Raw genomic sequence first — 19,627 nt, 5'->3', positions numbered from 1 at the left:
ACTTCTACAGAATAATCATATTTCCCCCATCGCTACTGTGAAATATGTATGTGTGTGTGTGTGTGTGTGTGTGTGTGTGTGTGTATATATAATTATATTCCCATTTGTATCTGAGGCTGTTTCTGGATTCTCCAGTCCATACCATTAATTCATTAATTCATCTATTCATGTATTATTACCAAATTGTCCTAATAGCTTTTTTTTTTTAATGATGGAGACCTACTTTTCCGTCACTTCCGTTCTCTTTCTGGAGTTTCTTAGCTCTTCTTACAATTTTATTTTTCCAAATGAACTTTCAAGTCAGCTTGTCCAGTTCCAGCAACAATGATTTTTGTGTCATTATTGAGGGACATATTAAATTTGTAGATTAAATTAGGTGGATTATATTATAGTACTTACCCTGTGTTATAACTGCCTGTATACTTGTGTGTATCCCTGTGAGTTCCATAATGCTAAAGACCTTCACCTTTGTGTCCCTTATGCCTGGCACAGTTTCTGGCACATAGTAGTTGCTTAATTAAGTGTTGTTAAATGAATACATGGATGAATAAATGGATGGATGAGCTTAAAGTCACAGTCGACCAAGATGTTCTCCTTAGGGCATGACCTCATAGAAATAATAATAATCATTCACAATAATAATGGGGGTTATGTGTATGAAAGTGCAATGGCTTTGACTTGAGTTTGAATCTCAAGTCTGTCAGGTAGGTTATGTGAAGGTAGGTTATGGACAAGTTACATAACTTCTCTGAGGTTTTCTCCTCATTTGTAAAATAAGAACAATACCACCTACCCTGCAAAGTTGTTATGAGAATTAGATGCAGTAACATTTATAAAGCATTTCCAATACTGTCTGGCAGATAGTAGGTGCTCAATAAATGATCATTCTACCTATGATATCACCATTATCCATAGTAACTTCTCTTCTAGGGCCCCATCCTGATTGACACCCAAAGGTGAGGAGGAAAAAGATGTTTCTAAGAGTCAGTGATGCCATAGTTTTGTGATTTTAAGTATTTGGAAACAGGACAGGGTTATTTTTGAGGTGAGAACTGAAATTGCAGGAACTACATGAATCAATTTCTTTTCACCAGTGTTTCTCAAAGTATGACCTGGGGACTGCCTATAATAGAGTTCCTTGTAGGTCTTCTTAAACATGACAGTTCCGGGGCCCTACCCCTGAACCTGAGAAGACAGACTTCTCAGGGGTGGGATCTTAAGATTCTAGCAAGTTCTTCATGAGATTCATACACACACTAGAGTTTGAAAACTACTGCTTTAGCGGGGTGGGTACAGCTCAGTGGTAGACTGTGTGCTTAGCATGCATGAGGTCCTGGGTTCAATCCCCAGTACCTCCAAGTAAAAATAAGTAAGTGAACCTAATTACCCCCAAAAAAAGATAAGTAAAAAAAAAAAAAAAGGTGGAACATTGACATCATCTGCAGAAAGTTCCCTCACTTGTCTTCCCAGTTAATCTTTGTCTCAACCCCCACCCCACAGGCAACCACTCCTGTGTTTTTTTCCCCCACCATACATTAGTTTTGCCTGTTCTAGAATTACATACAAATGGAATAAGTACTTTACCTACTCATTTGTATAGGCTTTTATTCAGAGTAATATTTGTAAGATTCATCTATCTTGTATCAGTAATTTACTCTTTTTTATTGGTGAGTAGTATTTTACTGTATGTGTAAACCACAGATTTTTCAAATCATTTTCCCATTGGTGAGCCCCAGTCTGTTTTTAGTTTTGCCTATTATGAATAAATCAGCTATGAACATTTCTATATACATAGGTCTGTGAGCATATGGTATTATTTATCTTGAGTAAAATCCTAAGAATGGAATTGCTAGGCCATAGGTCAATATATTTTAGTTTTATACAAACAGCCAGATCTTTTCCCAAAATGGTATACCATTTTATATTCCCACCAATTTGATTGAGAGTTCGTATTTGGTGTTGTCAGTCTTTTCAATTTTAGTCATTCTGATACATGTGATGTGTCACAATGTGATTTTAATTTGCACTTTTCTGATGACTAATGGTATTAACTACTTTTCCATGGATTTATTGGACATTTATTTGTAACTCATCTTTTATGAAGTACTTCCTCAGGGGAGGGTATAGCTCAAATGGTAGAGTGCATGCTTGGTATGCATAAAGTCCTGGGTTCAATCCCCACTACTTCTTCTATAAATAAGTAGGAAAACTTAATTACCCCCCTCAAAAAACATAAATGTCTCTTCAAGTCATTTCTTCATTTCTTAACTGGGTTGTTTACACTCTTTTTACTTTGGGGTTATAAGAGTTCTTTACATATTCCAGACACCAGTTCTTTGTCAGGTATATATTTTGCAAATGATTTATCCTAGTCAGGACTTGCATATTTATTTTTCTTAACAGTGTCTTTTGATAAGCAGACGTTTTAAACTTTGGTGAAGTCTAATTTATCAATATTTTCTTTTATGCCTTTTGTGTCCTCTTGTTAAAGAAAAAATTGTTCATTACACTTGTTAAGGAACAGTGGTAAGGAAGATTTTATTTAAGAGGAGGGCAACCAAGATAGGTATGGAGTCTTGAAATGGGGGAGAGAGATTGCACTCAACTCTGAATACAGCATGGGCAAGTGGGAGTTTATTGCGAAGCAGCAGCACAGGGGTTGGTGGATGGAAAATCACTAACAGAAAATATCAAGGACAAGGGGAGATTCTGGCTAAACCAACCTAAAGGCAGGCCAGGGTGGTCACATGTCACCTGCAGGATGGTAGGGGATAAGGAACCAGATCAGATGCGGAAGGTGATCAGACATGGAGGATGGTGCTAAAATTGGACAATGCAAAGAGGAACATGGAAGTTCAAAACTCAAGACCTAGTTGGAAAAGCTTAGAAGAGCCTTTCTAAAGTTTGGTCATGGAGGGAACCCTAGTCACACACTAAGGAAACTTTCCCTGCCCTAAAATCAGAGAGAGAATCTCCTGTCTTCCTTTAACAGCTTTATGGTATATGATCCTTCCTGAATTAAATTTTTGAGACAATCATTTACTTATTGGACAGGGCAAGGTCATTTAAAGAGAGGAACATCATAAAAATGTGTTTAGCTTGGAGTTACAAGCATCAGTGCTCACAACTCCACTCAATACATCACAGAAACAGGCCACATACAACAAGGAAGGTGTTATCATGCCACTCAAAAATAAGCCACAATGCTTAGGAGACCATTGCGAATGTTAAAAAAACAAACAACAGGCCCCATAATGGAGTCAATTGTGCTAAGCCCCACATAAGCAAACCAGTACTTAACACTTAAACTAATTGTAGTTTCAGCCTCTCCCAGGAATGTGACCCATCAATCTGGAATTATCTGGTCAACACTACACTAGTGAGGTAATCTACTTGATAGATCCCCCAACTTCCCCCAAAAGGAAGGTGACTTTGCCTGAAACAATCTATTCATTACTAAAATAACTTCCTTGCTCCTCCTTCTGTGTATAAAATCTTGCATTTTGTACAGCTCCTCAGAGCTCCTTTTAATTCGCTAGATGGGATGCTACCCTAGTTATGAATTGTTGAATAAAACCAATTAGATCTTCAAATTTACTTAATTGAATTTTGTTTTTTAACAGGAGTTACAGAGCATAATGATAGTCTCCAATTCACTGGTCTGCATTTTCTGTGGTTGGGCCAGTAGCCCATAGCATTTGACTGGTTCTGTGGTTATTAAGAAATGAATCTTGTGGGGAGGGTATAGCTCAGTGGTAGAGCACATGCTTAGGATGCACAGGGCCCTGGGTTCAATTCTCAGTACCTCCATTAGAAAAAAAAAAGTGAGTCTTCCTGTATTATCTCTATTCAAGAATAGAGAGCCTTGAATAGTACACATGTGTGGATGTCACTAAAATCATAGTCAGCTACAGACTTAACTAGCTCACATCACTACATTTTGGGTCTACCCTAGGTTGTGATGAGCCATCTCTGGGATTTATTTTTGTATATAGTATGAGATTCTCATCTTCCATCTGGATATCCAGTAATTCTGGCACCCATTTTTGAAAAGAAATTTTCTCCCCATTGAATTATTTTGGTGCCTTGTTAAACAGCAAATGATCAGATAAGTGTGGGTCTATTTCTGGGCTCTCTATTCTCCACAGCTGATTTATTTGTCAATCCTTATGTCAGTGCCATCTGTCTCAATTACCACAGCTTTATATAAAGTTTGGAAAGTAGGCAGCGTTAAGTCATTCAATTTTGTTCCTTTCTTTGAGGATTACTTTGGATATTCTAGGACTTTTGTATTTCCACATATATTTTAGTTGACAACTTAAAAGTGCTGGGATTTGATGGGGATTTTGCTGAGTCTATGGCTTTGGAGAACTGACATCCCCTATCACTTCAAAATGAGTCTTCAGTATGTGCACATGGTATATTCTTCCATTTATTTGGGAGTTCTTTAATTCCAGCAGTGTTTTGTAATTTTAAAAATAGAGGTCTTGTACATCTTTTGTTAAATTTACTTATTTATCTTTGTCATGCTATTTTTTTGATTGAGATATTTTTATTTTACTTTTATTTTTTAACAAAAAATTATTAAAATAGTAGAAATGACCCAAATGTCCATAAATAGAATGGGTAAATAAACTGTAAGACAATCAGACAATGAGGGGGGAAGGGTATAGCTCAATGATAGAGCTCCTACCTAGTGTGCAGGAGGTCCTGGGTTCAATCCCCATTACCTCCATTGAATAAATAAGTAAACCTAATTATCACCCCCAGCAAAAGTCAATAAATATATAAATAAAAAGAAAAAAATCAATGAAAAATGACAATTAAAAAAAAACCACTGATAGAGACAACATGAATATACCTCACAGACTTAACATTAAATAAAAGAACCAGGAAGTGTGTACTGACCATATGCTGTAGTATTTCCACTTATATAAAGTTCAGAAACAGGCAAAACAAGTCTATAATGTTCTTGTCAGGACACAGGTAACCTTTAGTGGCAGAAGGACCACAAGAGCGCCTGGGGAGGGATGCTGGACGCTGGTTACCCAGGTGTGCACAAGGTGGGATGAACTGCACACTTTTGATAAATGCTCTTTTCTCTACGTATGCTTCAGTAAAAGTAAAAAAGAAAGCAATCAATCATTATGTCACCAAGAAGTGGTGGCAAAGTAGGTTTGGGGCTACAGGTCCAAGCATGCTTCCCAAACCTGGCACAGAACTTGAAAAAGCACATCTCATTGTTACTGTTACTGTCTCTGAACACTAAATGCAAGAATTGAGCTAAGTTAGGGGAAGGAGATAGCTCAATGGTACAGTATATGCTTAGCGTGCCTGAGGTTATAGGTTCAATCCCTGTTAAAGTCCTTTTTAGTCTCCATTTAAAAAAAAAAACTATAAAAAGAATTGAATTAAATTGAATGTAGGACACCCAGCTGATATCCACAGAGAACTGGAGAATAGCTTGGTGTGGGAAAAACCCTCACACATTTGGTAGTCAGAGAATTGAACCTGTAAGTAGGAGAAACTATTTTCTTTTCATATGTAAAAATATAATTTTTTGGTGTATTAACCTTATGCTTTACAAACTTGCTAAATTCACTTATTAGTTCTCGTAGTTGTTTTAAATGTATTCAGGATCTACTTCAATTTATTTGAAAAAGAAACTTCAAAAGAGAATCAGCCCTTTGGAAAACAGTCTAGCAGTTCCTCAAAAGGTTAAATATAAGTTCCCATATGACCCAGCAATTCCACTTCTCAGTTTATACTCAAGTTAAATGAAAACATGTACCCAGACAAAAACTTCTACATGAATATTCATGGTGATGAAATAAAAGTCATTTTTTGGCAAGACGAGAAAAATTTAAACATAAAAATTTTCTTTGCCGGTTTGGGCCTTCTCCCTCCTCTTTAGTGTGTACTGTGCATCTGCATTAACCAAATCTCTTTAGGAGATAAACTTCCTTTTTCTTAATCTGATCAAAGGTCGTAATTCCTTAGGAGATGACCTTCCTTCTTAATCTTGTAAGGTGCCACATGACCTATAACCTCCCCCCTATTGTCTTTTAATTACTAGGGTAAAAAGGTGGAGGTGGCTAGGCATGTTGAAAGCAACTTCCAATATTGTGCTGGCATGTGTCTATCAAAATAGCAATACAGCAAAAAGGGCAGGAAATGGAAGACAGTTTTCATTTAACTGAATGTGTATCATTTTGATAAAGTTACATCTATTGTTTGGCCAACAGCTGCCATCCTGTAAGAAGTATCCAGTGTGTGCCTAGCATAGAATAGGTGTTCTGTATTGTGGCTACTCTGAACAAATGAGTAAATGAATGAATTCAAGAATGCAAACCTAAATGTCCTTCGACCAATGAATGGGTAAGGAAGTTACTATGGATATAGAGAAAATACAATGGAATACTACTCGGCCATAAAAAAGAATGAAATAATGCCATTTGCAGCAACATGGATGAACCTAGGGATTATCATATTAAATGATGTAAGTCAGAAAGAGAAAGACAAATACCATACATCACTCATGTGGAATCTAAAATACGATACAAATGAACTTATTTACAGAACAGAAACAGACTCACAGACATGAAAAACAAACCTATGGTTACCAAAGGGGAAAAGGGGTAGAGGAGGGATAAATTAGGAGTTTGGGATTAATAGATACAAACTTTTATATATAAAATAAACAACAAGGTCCTACTGTAAAGCACAGGGAACTGTATTCAATATCCTGTAATAAACCATAATGGAAACAAATATATGTATAACTGAATCACTTTGCTGTACACTAGAAGTTAACACAACATTGTAAATCAACTATACTTCAATTCTAAAAGATGTGGGGGAAAAAAGAATGCAAGAAAACTCTTTCCTGGCCACTGTAAAGAGAGCAGGCACAAGGAATTCATAAGGAATTCCAACTCAAGAGATAGTCCACATGTGTGTACATTGAAAAATCCATAAAAGAATAACTATCACAGAGAAACAAGGGCTGTGGAACATGTGCATTTAGCTCCACTCCCTCCCCAAACTCCACCAAAATGACAGCAGGTATAACCTGACAAGGACAAAGAGAACTGGAGAGGGAACAGAAGGACTGTGTCAAATGGTTTTTGAAGATGGAAAGCAGTGTGGGTGGGGTGGGATGTGTGATTTAGCAGAGAAGTGGAAGCTGAAACCTGTTGGCTCTGGCAGTGGTTCTCCATCTTGAGCGCACAATTTAAATGCCCTGAGAGATAAAGAAATATATCTGGAGATCTATGTCCCACTAGGCATCAATAGTTCAAAAATATCTCTAGGTATACAGCAGTTCCGCACAAAATTAAACATGGAGTAACCATATGATCCAGTAATTCAACTTCTGAGTATATACCCTAAAGAATTTGATTTGGGAACTAGAACAGATATTTATATACTCTGATCATACTGTTTATAGTAGCATTAATTACAGTAGTCAAAATGTGGAAGTGATGCAAATATCCACTGATGGATGGATAAACAAAGTGTTTATATAGATATAGATATATAGATATAGATATATACAGCCTTAGAAAGGAATGAAATTCTGACACCTGCTACAACATGGAGGTACCTTGAAGACTTATGCTAAGAGAAGTAAGCCAGACACAAAAGGCAAATATTGTATGATTCCACTTATATGAGGTCCTAGAGTAGTCAAATTCATACAGACAGAAAGTAAAATGGTGGTTTCCAAGAACGAGAACTGTGGAGAGGAACCAAGAAGAGAAGTGACTGATGCTTGAAGAACCCTGGGAAATCTAGGAACTTGGCACCACCAAGTAGGCTGCAAATAGAGAATTTTGCTGAAAGTCTGTATAAGGAGCAGTTAAGATCCCCAATTCCATAGGTGAAAGATTTGTTGGAGAGACTGAATCTGTGAGACCCCTCCACTTCCAATTGGATGGCCAAGGGCTTTCAGAATGGCAGTTGGGATTAAGTGAAAATCTGCTTATTAAAAAAATGGAGTCATTAATTCCTTTCCTCTTCCTTGTCCTACTCCCAAAATGCTAGCTCAAGGCAAATATCCCAGGCAGGAGATCTGAATTTTTCTGTGGAAAAATGACCCAACAAATGGAGGATGGTGATCTGCAGATATAGACATTTGGAAGTTCCCAAATGAAAAGGCTGGCTCACTGTTTGGCTCCAAGAAGACTTGATGGGCACAATAAACAATTAAGAAGCAAGTGCCCGTAACCCTCTAGGGAGGGGATTGCACAGTGCTGTAAGCAACAGGTTAATATTATTAACTCTTCAGATCAGGCAGAAATAGCTCTTCAAATTGTAGGGAAGCTGAGGTTAGAAATTAAATCTAGGAGGGGTAGGGTATAGCTCAGTGGTAGAGCACGTGCTTAGCATGCATGAGATTCTGGGTTCAATCCCCAGTACCTCTGCTGAACAATTATTAAAAATTACAACTAGAAAAAGTGGGTGGGTCTTTTCTAAAGTTCTCTCTTTCTTGAGCTGCAAGCAAGTGCTCTTTCTCTGACGGCAGTGTCTGAATGTGTCAACTTCCACCAGACTGAAAGCTCCCTGAGGACAGCTGCCCTCTTTCATCTTTTAATTCATTGCATCCTTGCATGTACCAAGTTCTCAATAATATATACTGTAGGAATGTCTTTATCTTTACCCTATCATATGTCAGATTGCTAAATTGTGTTCACAATTCTTAGACCTAATTTTAGATTAAGAATTTCCTCACAAGTTTTGTCTTAATTGACACCCAGCGGGGTCCTCCAGGGGTCTGTCCTAAGCGGTAGTTTGGAATGTGGGAGTAACTAGTATTTCAGGACAAGAATGAGTTAAGAGTTCTTGTCTTACTCCTATAGTGACCCTGGGGCTGGGAGTGAAGAATTATTTACTCAGTAAAAGAGCTGGAAACTTCAGGGGGCACCCGGATTTGAACCGGGGACCTCTTGATCTGCAGTCAAATGCTCTACCCCTGAGCTATACCCCCGTGACCTACTATGTCTCTCTTCCTTGTCCACTTATGGTGACTCAATACAATCAGGTTCCACCCACTCTAGAGCTCTGGCAAACTTTGTATTCTAAAGCTCCACCTCCTTTCGTATCTGTCATCTGCTTTGGTTTTTCTCTTGGCCACCAATAAACTGGGTGGGGGCACTTGAAAAATGACATCCTGGAAACTAGCTGAAAAAGAAACTGACATAGTGATGGTAGAGAAACTTCCACAAACACGGTATTACTATGGCAGAATCTTTAGTCTTAAAAGCAGTCCCAGATATCATCCCCTGCCTCTTGATGAGTTGAGGGTGGAAAGGAGAAGGGAGACACCAATTCTTTTGGATGGGATGACTCAGAAAAATCAGGAAATCCTTCTCAGAGCAACCAACGCCAATCCCTGTGGCCACACTGCCTGCTCTATTCTTGATGGAAAACAGTAGCAAGCTTCTGCCTGGGGCTGATGCCTGGGGAAGAGGTTGGATTAGGGCTTAAGTAGTGTGGTTCCTCATTATCACAGTGGCAGGGGAGAGCTGAGGCCTCTCCTTTCAAGCCTGGCACCATTCACATGGAGTTTAAGGGCACAGCCTGGGAACCCTCTTTCCTTCTACTTTCTCCACAGAGTAGAGATGCTGAGGGTAGAGAAACTAGTTTGCCCCCTCCCCCAGCCTCAGGGAAGACACAGCACACTTGGAGGCACACACACAAAATTTTTTTAATATCAGATAACATTGAGAGTTCATGTACTCATCTGTCTTAAAAATTCAGGTCAAGGGATGTGAAGGGAAGAGCTGAAGTTAGAAGAGAGGGAATTGGGTGACCTCTCCAAAGACAGATGGGCGCTGGCGGAGAGCTGGGGTGTTTCGGCGATAGCCAAACCTGCCATTGAACCCCTGGATCGCTTTCAGATCGGCATTATAGTGATCATGCCCGGTCACCTGCTGGAGGGAATGCCCTTGGGGGACAGAGAGAGAGGCCTGAGTCTGCATTCAGCCCCCTCTTGCTTTCCCCATTCCCGCAAGGCTGGGATAAGATGCCAACCCAGCTATAGTCACTGTGCTCCTCGTCCCAGCCGAACCCTCAATCCTCAAATGTCTCGAGCCTCTTGGCTGAAAAGCCAAGGGTTGGTGAGGTGGAGGAGACAGATGGCATCCTAGAAACCAAACCTCATACTAGACATAGCATGCAAAAGAAGCATGAATGATTGATTTGTGCTGGGACAGGAAAGGCCAGAAACTTCTGGGCTTGGCTGAACTTGCCTCGCTCCCAGGAGAACTGAGAAATTTCACTCTTGAGTCTGGCCCATCTGGAGAAAATGAATGAGTTCACTGGTGCAAAGGGATCATGTGACTGGAATGTGGCCAAAGAGCCGTGGAGATGGGACAGGAGGAGGGGTCGTAGGAGGGGTCACCCCACCAGAAAAACATCTCTCCACTCTCCCTTTCCTGTTGCTGCTAAATTGGTCCTGGAGAGTGAGCAGGACACAGCCTGCTGAGGGATTAGTGAGAGGAACATGGGCTTTTTAATTGGAAAGAATGGAATTCCAATCCCAGCTCAGCCTTTCTTAGCAAGTCAATTTATCTCCCTAAATCTCAATTTCCCTGGTCATAACATGAGGATAGTATGAGAGTAAGAAGGACCTGACACTCAGTGGGTGCTCAATAACTAAGCATTAGGAAGGACTGTGACACCATCTGCTCACATATGAGAAGAAAAGCTGGAGGATGCAGTGAGTCCTTGGGTCTCTCCATCCCCCACCCTCCTCACCAAATCATTTTATGGCCCAGTTTCTCTCTCTGAACTGTGAATGCCCACTACTCTTCTTAGGTGGGATCCTAGTGAGGCTGGAAAGTGAGGTGGCAACTTGCCTGCCCCCGCCCAGTTTCTCCTGTTGAGGTATCTCTGTCCTTGACCAAAGATGTGGAAATAATCCACTATCCAGCCATCCCTTCCTGTACCGCCGTGATCCTGAGAGTGAGGGAGAAAATACAGAAAACTGTCAGTCAGGTCGCTAAAAGGTGCGCAGTCCAAACTGCTCTCCTTCCCCCAACCCTGGCTTGTTGAGGGGAGGGAGAAGAGGTCACAGTCAGGGGTCACAGGGCCAGACAGATTAAATATACTTAGTAACCTGTTGCCTCAGAGGCAGGGTAGGTTGGCAGTTAAAGGCTCACTGTCTGCTGTCAGAGAGACTGGTTCTAATTCCAGCTCTGCCCCTAACAAGCTGTGTGACCTCAGGCCAATGACATAGCTTTTTTGGACATCAATTTCCTCACCAGTAAAAGGAAGGTTGCTGTGAGATTTAAGTGAAATATGTAGTTCAAATAAGGGGCCTGGCAAAGTAAAGTTCCAATAGACATTATCTTCATATAAATGAAAATAATGCCTACCACAGCATGGTGGTTGTGACGATTAAAGAATACTTATAAAATGGAACATAGAAAGTTTCAAAATGGTGTACACCATATTACTCCCAAGCTTTTAAACAGTGGAGTTTCCCCCCAGATTCTGGCTCCTTCTGCTATAAAAATTACATAAGTAGACAGTACACACACAAATATGGCCCACACAGATGTGTGTCCAGATGCATGCACTGAACACGCATGCTTGCAAACACCCAGTATTTGTTCACGGAATAACCCGCATTAAGTCCTCTTCTCCCCATACCACTGGTTTATATTTTGAGACACAAATATTGAAGGCAAAAAGTGTTGAGAAAAAAATTGTAGCCATCATCAAATAGCCTCAGAATCTTTGCTGCCGGGATACTCTGCGGGGTTGGGGCAACGCCCATGAGGGAAAAGGCCAGGTAGAAGTGAGGCCTGTAAAAGTTCGGGAAGTTCCTTCCCTTAGCTCACAGAAGGGGACTGCGAGAGCAAGCCCCCTTGAACTATGACGTCAGCGGATCGAGGGCACCTCGCCTGGCGGTTCTCCGCAGTTCTCTTTGTCTTGTTCACTGGCTGTCGGGCTTTTACAGATTTGGCGGCGGGAGGTCACCCCAAAGGGAAGGCCCGTGACGTCAAAAAGGCCAGTGAAGCCGATTTGCTTGGCAGAGGCAGGCTTTGAGCCCGGTTCCCTAAGCTTGCAGAAAACCAAATGAGATCGTTCTCAAGTTCTGGAGTGGAAGGTGTTTCCGTGAGCTCAGGGATCTCGCGCTCAACACCGGTTTCCCGCCTCCACCAGGTCCAGGGTTTCATTAAGGATACTGAGGGGGTGTGGGTGGGGGAGCCTCCCTGCTGGTTGAGGGCGCGGAGTGAGACGCTCGGGTTTGGGAAGCCGGCCCCGCCACCTGGGCCAACCTCCGCAGACACAGACTGCGGGGTCCGCCGCAGTCCTTCGGTACCTGGTCAGTTTTCCGCAAGATGGGTGGGACAACGCGGCTCCGGAAGTACCGGCGGGCGTGGCAGTCCTGCTGCGCGTTGTATGGTGGAATCGCCGACCAGAGCTTGGGCCTCACATGCTCATAGCTGCGGGCCATGGTGCTCACAGCCACCCCATCCAAAATGAAGCTCTTCTCCAGCCGCAGAGGACACTCGCACAAATGCACCATCCTAACCACCTCAGCCTCCGAGGGCTTTTCTGGCGGGAGCGGAGGGTCTTAGGTGCAACACCCCCTGCGCATTGTTACGTGGTGTCAAAGACTTCTGTGACACAACCCTATTGTCCCCATCCTACAGGGTAGCCTCTCAGGGTTGTGGAGGTAGTTGCTTGCGTGGTCCTGAGGTGAGCAATGTCTAGGAGGAAACTATACAAGAGGAATCGGAGATTGAAGGGGAGAAGGGAGGTTACTGTATGTGGGCAGTGTGAGCGCAATCGGGCCCACCCTATCCCGCTGTTTTCCTTTTAAAACCAGTGTCTGCTCCCACTTTATTATATACATTTACCAAACTCAGTTCCCTTGAAACGCTTGTACCCAGAATAAATCACAAAGAGTTCAGAAAGCATCTATTTCCAACTCTTTTTACAGAACTAGAAGTTGAAGCTCAGAAATATTGGAATATTCCTTAAATCCATATAGGGGCAGATCCAGAACTAGAATCGGAATTCAGGTCTCCTGACTTCCAGTAAATCCACTTAAAAGTATTTCCTCCCTCCTTACCCAATTCTTTTCCTCAGCAAAGATTCTTCCTCCTGTTAAATTTTTGAAAACCAACAAAACAGTAGGTTGACACATTACCCTACTTTCCCCTCTGGCTAATTTTATTTATATGATAGAATACTGCAAAACATGAACAATGATTTCCTCTAGTTATTTTTGTTATTTCCTTCTTTATACTTTTTACTCCCCCCAGTTTCCCCTTGAATAATAAACCCTTATATATATGATTTACAAATCAAGGTGATTTGTACAAACTCCTCTGCTCCTCACACCAACTCTTGAGATGTAATTATCATTTTACAGGTGAAGCAATAGGCTCTGGGAGGGATTCCTTTATGTTCCCTATTATACAGAGGCACATGTATTAGAAGAAGGTGGCATTATACCTATACAGGAAAATCACTAACCCTGGCAACTCAAGACTCAGCATATTTAATCTTTACTACACTGACAGGAAAGCTTCTATAAATCAAATCTGAAATTACAGTAAGTCTATAGTTCGAGTCCATTCTATTAAAAACTTACAAAGAACCTGGAAAGAACACTGGAGGACTTAAGAGGACAGAAGTAAAAATGATAGGCCCAGCTCTACCACCTCACATTTGAGGCAGGAAGGTGAGATATCTCCCATCACACAAGGGGATAAAAAGGATTTATTTTAAATGGAGTATCTGGGGGCTTCATGTTAAAGACTTGAAATTCACCAGTCTGGAGGATGGGGCAGGGGAGGAAGACAGGTTTATTCTACAGACCTATAAATTCCTAAAACCAAGATTTAATCAGTCTAGATGGAGAACTGGTTTTTGATCTTGGCTGCACTTTGCAACATCCTGGGGAGCTTTAAACAGTACTGATGCCTGGGTCCTACCTCTATAGTCTGACTTAACTGGTCTGAGATTTGACTAGGACACATTTCCCAACTCCTCAGTTTGAGAACCACTCTTATAGTAAATCTGAAGTACAAAAGGGTAGCCATCAAGTGAATGCTATGGTCTTCAGCCTTTCATTATACCCAAATTCACAGATAAAAAACACAGGTACTAGATATGTGAACACAAACTTGAGTGTAAAAATCCTCTTCCAACATTTTTAAGGCCAGACCATTGATCCAAACCCGCTGAGTGCTCATTTTCCCCAGACCCTGAATGTCACCTGATTCAACTCCCATGGTTTGGGGAAAAAATCTACAATGTTCAATCTTTTAGGCAGAATTTGCCAAGGTTCAAGCCTGTGCTGGCATTACATCTTTTATTCTCAAGCTAGAGTCTGGCAGATACATTTTATGACCACCCTGCCAAAACACTGATAGCAAAAAACTTGCAGATATTAACAACTTGGTCATCTTCCATGAGTAATTACCATGTGTTAAGTTTTACAAATATAAGCTCATTTACATGCCAATTTATCCAAAGAAAACCTGTAACTGCAAAAGTGTATATATACCATGTACCTGGTTCCTACTCACATCACTCCTTGAACTCCACTTGTGTGTCCAGAATCTGACCATACACTATCTATGCAATTTAAGGACTCCAAACCCAAATAATTAGTTTTTACAACAGAAATTGTGAGAACTCCAAAAGTCTGCACACTGACAGAAGTGAAGGACTGTTCTTTATTTAAACACATGCACAGAGCAAGTCTGCACCAAGTAGTTTATTTTACAAAGGAGACAAGGGGTCAGGTGGTGTCAAGAAGAGTGAAATGTAGAAAAGAACTAGAAGGCAAGCACTGGGAGCAAATAATTTTTATTTTTATTTTTTACAAATACAGTGACAAATCATGCAATGCTGCCAGCATTGGAGGCAATCCTGGGCCACAAGTCTGCGCATTCCTTTGCAACTGGTCCTGTGATGGCAGAACCTGGCATAAAAGAATGAAGTGACAGGTAAACTCATAGGGTCCTTTCCTTGTGCCCCAAGAGTTAAATCATCCAATCTCAAAGACCTAGGGAATGATGTGGATTCTTTCTCACCTTTCATCTCGCCTTTATTGTTTACTATGACTCCTGCGTTATCTTCAAAATAAAGAAACACACCATCTTTTCTCCGGTATGACTTTCGTTGTCGAATTACCACTGCTGGATGTACTAAGAGGGGAAAAAGAATAGCTGTCATTAACCTGTCAAGTCCCACTGCCACCAGGAGAAAGCAATCGATACCTTGTCTAGCTCCCCAACATTTCCCATTTGGACAGAATGCATACTCATGATTAGCTTTTCATTTCCTAAAATCAAGCGTGAGAGACAATGTAAACACCAATCATCTCTTAAAGAAAGACCTTACTTATTCCAAATCCAAACTGCCTACATTTCCTTGCAAGTGTAAATCTGTACTCTGGGAAGACAATTAGCAACATACCAGCAGGAAACTTGCTAAGCACTTTATATTCTTTCCCCCACTTCACCCAATAGGTGGGTACTATTAAGATCCTAATGTCACAGAACTGAGAATGGAACCCTCCTCACACTGAACGAAGAGAGGCCAAGCTCATTACACAAGATAATCATCTGCAAGAATAAGTTATGGGATAGTAATGGTCCCACTTACATTGGAAAGTAGAACGTGTAACAAATTAAATGATCATCTCTTGGAGTCTAAGAAATGGGTAACTGAAATTCAACTTGAATTTCTTATTTAATTAACTTTATGTTTAACTTTTTGAGGAACTGTTTTCCAGGGTCGTAAGTAACTTTTTAAAACCTAACTGCTCTAAAGCGAACTTTTTCAGGCATTCAAAGCAAAACATCTACTGCACTTGAAAGAACTAGGGTCAGACACATCTGGTAGCTTGGAGACCTTGATTAGACACTGGAAACACAAGATTTTCTTTAAAGACAGGGTCCTAGCTACCCTTGACAATGGGATACACACTGAGTGACAGGCAATACACAGAGAACCTCCTTACCTACTTTTTTTTTTAAACGATTGACATTCTCACAAATGAATATAGCAAGTAAGGCCACACAAATCCAGGACCCTGGATTTCCAGTCCTGACCCTTTCCACATTTCTGTGCATTGTAAGTGAGATGTACAGTCAACCCTTCAACAATGAAGGGTTAGGAGCGCCAGCCCTTCACATATGCTGATTCAACCAACCTCAGAGTGTAGTACAGTAATATATATTCAGTGGAAAAAACAAAAAACTGTGTATAAGTGGACCCGCAGAGTTCAAACCCAAATCATTCAAAGGTCAACTGTATTCATTTAGAAGAAAGAAGTACCATAGAAGACATTAAGAGTTGGAAAGTCAGAACTATTTTTTAAATCACAGCATGTTCTCTGGTCTGTCCCACAACTGACTGAGACAGACAGCACATCCTGCTGCCATCTCACCCACAGCAATGGCCAACTGCTTTGCCCTTCCCTGACAGATCCCCAGGCCACAGATCAGACCCAGCAAGTGTTCTCAAGAGGAAAGCCCGTCCAGTTGCATGCTGATCCCAATCTACACATCAACTCATCAATGCTTAACCACAATGCTGCTTCTTGTGTATCATCAAGCCCTCAAGTGAATATCGGAGATGAACAAGTTAAGAATTCTAACCAAAATGCTAAAAACCTGGGGGGTGGTATGCAGGCCTACAAAGAGTAACTGTGACACAGAGCTGAGACCTGACACATTTGTACTGTGTACTGAGATGGCCACGACTTCTCTGGAAGAGCAAGCTACCCCAGGGCAGAGACTTAACAAACACACAAGAAAAGTTCAGGAGCTGAAAAATGCACTGGGTATCTGAAGCTCTAAGGTCAGACAACACATTGTAAGTCAGAAGTGTCTGAGGCACCCCCTTCTAATCTGTACACCTAGTGGGAAAACTTTTGGGGGTAGCCTGTGATGAAGCAATGAGCAGCTGTTTTTCTATTAGATTTAGAAGCAACCTTGCCAAACCTTTGGAGTCACAAGTCAATCTTTAGTTAATCTCTTCTACATATCATTATTCCCTTTCAAATTAGTTCCAGGAAAGGAAACTTGCCTGAGGTGACATCGGTCTTACAACTGTGATCTCACCTGGATGGGCTCAAAACACACCTATCAAAAAATGTATTCACCAAATACCACCATGTTCATTTGTAGCCAAGGCATTGGCAATTAACTAAGGTCAATTACCTGCTCTTATGCAACTTAAGGACAAGGAACTACCCTAAGTGTCACACAAAAAATTACTACCTGGGTTAAGGGTTACTTGGGAGGTGTCAACAAGGAAGTGAACTGAAGATGATTGGAATTAGAATATTTTAGGTAGGAGGCAAAGCCAAGTAGAAATGATCTGAGGCACAAAGGGATATAAATTGGGGGGAGGGGGGATCCAAGAACTAAAAGGAGTAAAGAGAGCTGGGGAAGGCACACTGTGGGTGGACTATAAATTCTGTAAGGACAGGGCTTTTGTCCTACAGGTGTAGGACTGAGGTGGTCTGTAACTACCTCCAGAACTTGCTGGGGAAATGGCAGGATAAATATGCCCCCAGCTTACACACTGAAAACCAATTAAGAAGCAGGAAAGCGTTAAGATTTACATTTTAAAAGATGGTCCCTGACTTCAGTGTCACCAATACACTTAGGGAATAGGGGCAAAAACAGAATGGTGTCTAAGACAGCAAGAGCAGAACTTCAATTGCAGATACGTATCTTACTCTGCTTCCCAAAGGAATGAAGTTTTAAGAGGCCCCGAGGATGGTAAAAAACTCTTGTTCCATTTTCCAATAAGGAGAGAGGTCCTTCAACTGTCCACAGACCACAAGGATTCTGTCTCTACTCACCCTTCTTTCTGAGCTCTGGTTTGCCTTTCTTGACTGTGGCCATCACCATGTCACCCACACCAGCAGCAGGCAGTCTATTCAGTCGTCCCTTGATCCCCTTCACAGAGATAATATACAGATTTTTGGCTCCTATAAAGATGTAAACAAAAAAAGGACTTTTCTCAGGGCCTATCAGGCAGTTCTGCATTTCCCCAACACTTCCAAAGCCCCCTCCCCTTACACTCCCACTCCCAAGCAGTTAATCCTCCCCCAGGTGGAACACCCTGTCACACCACCGATTGAAGCAAAACAACACAACATGCTGCCGCTTCACCCAAAAGCAGTGTTTTTATTCTGCCCTTTCTTGACGGCTCAGTGGGTCATTAGCAAAAGGCCCACTGAGTGCTTTTAAAAAGGGGAGTTCGGCAGAGTGCAGCCGAAGTTCTCACCTGTGTTGTCAGCACAGTTGATGACTGCTCCAACCGGAAGCCCCAGGGAAATCCGGAATTTCGCACCGGAGGACCCACCACGTCCTGTGGGTAGGAAGGGAAACAGGAGGTCACTATCCACTTATGGTTCGGGATTCCCTTCGCACACTCAAGCTATAAACTCATCCACGTATGCTTTAGGGAACGTACGCTGTAGATCCACTCTCTAAAATTCCACTTTACCCCCTCCCCATGTGCCAACCAGTTCTCCTGGCAAATTGCCAATTCCTCACTAGGCTCACCCTTACATTGAGATTAAAGGGTCTGGACGACTCAATGCTCGATCCAACTTTTGCACCAGCTAGTTTTTCCCGCCAAGGCCGCACAAGTCGCTCACTCTGGCACTTAAGCCAGTGCAACTCCAACCCCATTACTGCACCGCTAAAGTGCGGAGCCACCCCGCAGGATTTGGTCTAGAATCATGAATAGATCCTGCCAACTCGACCCCCCAGGCCTCCACCCGCCACTTTCGGGGGCCCTCCCGATGCTCTCGCAGTGTCCCTCCTCTCCCTCTCCGGCCCAGAGGAGAGCAAAGCGCCCCAGCTGCCCATGGCCGCCACTCCGGGCGAGGCCAGCAGTCTCCTCGCGGCAGATGGCGAAAGATCTTCCAGAGCCAGAAACCTCACCTCGCTTCGACATCTTGAACGCCGGAAAAGGACGAAAAGGAAGTAAGTACAAGGGACACTGGGATATGAACTTTGACGCCCCGCCCACTCTCGTCACGTGGCCCGGAACCTGTTCAATCCGCCTCTTGCCCCAGGGCGCTGTCTTATTACGTCATAAATCCTAGACGTCGCCTTGAATTCTTGCAGCGGAGTGGGCAGTGGAGGGGTTGAGGGCTGCAGAAGGTTCAGAAATGATGAAAAGGTTTGTGATGTATAGCAGGCCCCCAAAGAACGCACTGCATCGGGAGCGAGGGGAAAAGATCACTAAAGGTTTCAGTAGGCTGTGATATAATTGAGAAGGGCCTTTGTAGCGCCACAGATAATTCCATATATATGTGTGCTTAGTCCCATATCATCATCTGTGTTTTAGATATCTTGTGGTATTCATTACCCTTTTCACTGCTTCAGACTCTCCCATTCTTCTGACTTCCTTCTGTTGATATATTTGTTAAAATATTTATTGAACTACTGCTTTATGCTTGATACTGTCCTACATCAGGAGAAAAAAATATAACATTCTCACCCTTATGGAGCTTACATTCTGACAGGGTAGCGGTGAAAGTGGATATTAGATACTAAACCACTGACGTAATGATTGCTATATGTACTATGTTAGATGGTGGTAAGTATTATGAAAATAAAAG

General features: G+C 41.9%; 2 protein-coding genes and 3 non-coding genes across 5 annotated transcripts; 1 reads left to right on the top strand and 4 right to left on the bottom strand.

The window, feature by feature from the left end:
* Positions 1 to 3,737: 3,737 nt before the first annotated feature.
* Positions 3,738 to 3,810, top strand: TRNAP-AGG (transfer RNA proline (anticodon AGG)). The gene has a single exon. It is a non-coding gene; the product is annotated as a tRNA-Pro (tRNA).
* Positions 3,811 to 8,917: 5,107 nt separating this feature from the next.
* Positions 8,918 to 8,989, bottom strand: TRNAC-GCA (transfer RNA cysteine (anticodon GCA)). The gene has a single exon. It is a non-coding gene; the product is annotated as a tRNA-Cys (tRNA).
* An 802-nt stretch (positions 8,990 to 9,791) lies between these two features.
* SPMAP1 (sperm microtubule associated protein 1) lies at positions 9,792 to 12,594 on the bottom strand. Its single transcript, XM_010960496.2, has 3 exons — positions 12,335 to 12,594; positions 10,863 to 10,962; positions 9,792 to 9,949 (listed from the first exon to the last, which is right to left on the bottom strand). The coding sequence occupies exons 1-3, from the start codon at positions 12,539 to 12,541 to the stop codon at positions 9,792 to 9,794; spliced, it is 465 nt and encodes a 154-aa protein (XP_010958798.2). The 5' UTR covers positions 12,542 to 12,594.
* A 2,228-nt stretch (positions 12,595 to 14,822) lies between these two features.
* On the bottom strand, positions 14,823 to 19,017 carry RPL23 (ribosomal protein L23). The gene is made up of 5 exons (XM_010960495.3): positions 18,945 to 19,017; positions 18,280 to 18,363; positions 17,852 to 17,980; positions 15,066 to 15,179; positions 14,823 to 14,953 (listed from the first exon to the last, which is right to left on the bottom strand). The coding sequence occupies exons 1-5, from the start codon at positions 18,955 to 18,957 to the stop codon at positions 14,871 to 14,873; spliced, it is 423 nt and encodes a 140-aa protein (XP_010958797.1). The 5' UTR covers positions 18,958 to 19,017; the 3' UTR covers positions 14,823 to 14,870.
* LOC123618434 (small nucleolar RNA SNORA21) lies at positions 18,113 to 18,248 on the bottom strand. Its single transcript, XR_006726874.2, has one exon. It is a non-coding gene; the product is annotated as a small nucleolar RNA SNORA21 (small nucleolar RNA).
* Positions 19,018 to 19,627: the final 610 nt, after the last annotated feature.

This window comes from Camelus bactrianus, chromosome 16, assembly GCF_048773025.1.
Source record: "Camelus bactrianus isolate YW-2024 breed Bactrian camel chromosome 16, ASM4877302v1, whole genome shotgun sequence".
Lineage (NCBI taxonomy): Eukaryota > Metazoa > Chordata > Mammalia > Artiodactyla > Camelidae > Camelus > Camelus bactrianus.
The sequence above is the reverse complement of the archived record's forward strand: the minus strand, read 5'-3'. Positions and strand labels throughout refer to the sequence as shown.

What these genes read in the sequence shown, in the direction of transcription:
- SPMAP1 (XM_010960496.2), bottom strand. Translation starts at nt 12,541, where the DNA reads ATGGTGCATTTGTGCGAGTGTCCTCTGCGGCTGGAGAAGAGCTTCATT. An exon ending in TCTTGCGGAAAACTGACCAG is followed by an intron (nt 10,963 to 12,334) that starts GTACCGAAGGAC and finishes CCTCACTCTCAG; the next exon opens with GATCACGGCGGTACAGGAAG. An exon ending in GAGAAACTGGGCGGGGGCAG is followed by an intron (nt 9,950 to 10,862) that starts GCAAGTTGCCAC and finishes CTGTCCCCCAAG; the next exon opens with GGCATTCCCTCCAGCAGGTG.
- RPL23 (XM_010960495.3), bottom strand. An exon ending in CAACTGTGCTGACAACACAG is followed by an intron (nt 17,981 to 18,279) that starts GTGAGAACTTCG and finishes ACATCTTTATAG; the next exon opens with GAGCCAAAAATCTGTATATT. An exon ending in CAATAAAGGCGAGATGAAAG is followed by an intron (nt 14,954 to 15,065) that starts GTGAGAAAGAAT and finishes CTTTTATGCCAG; the next exon opens with GTTCTGCCATCACAGGACCA.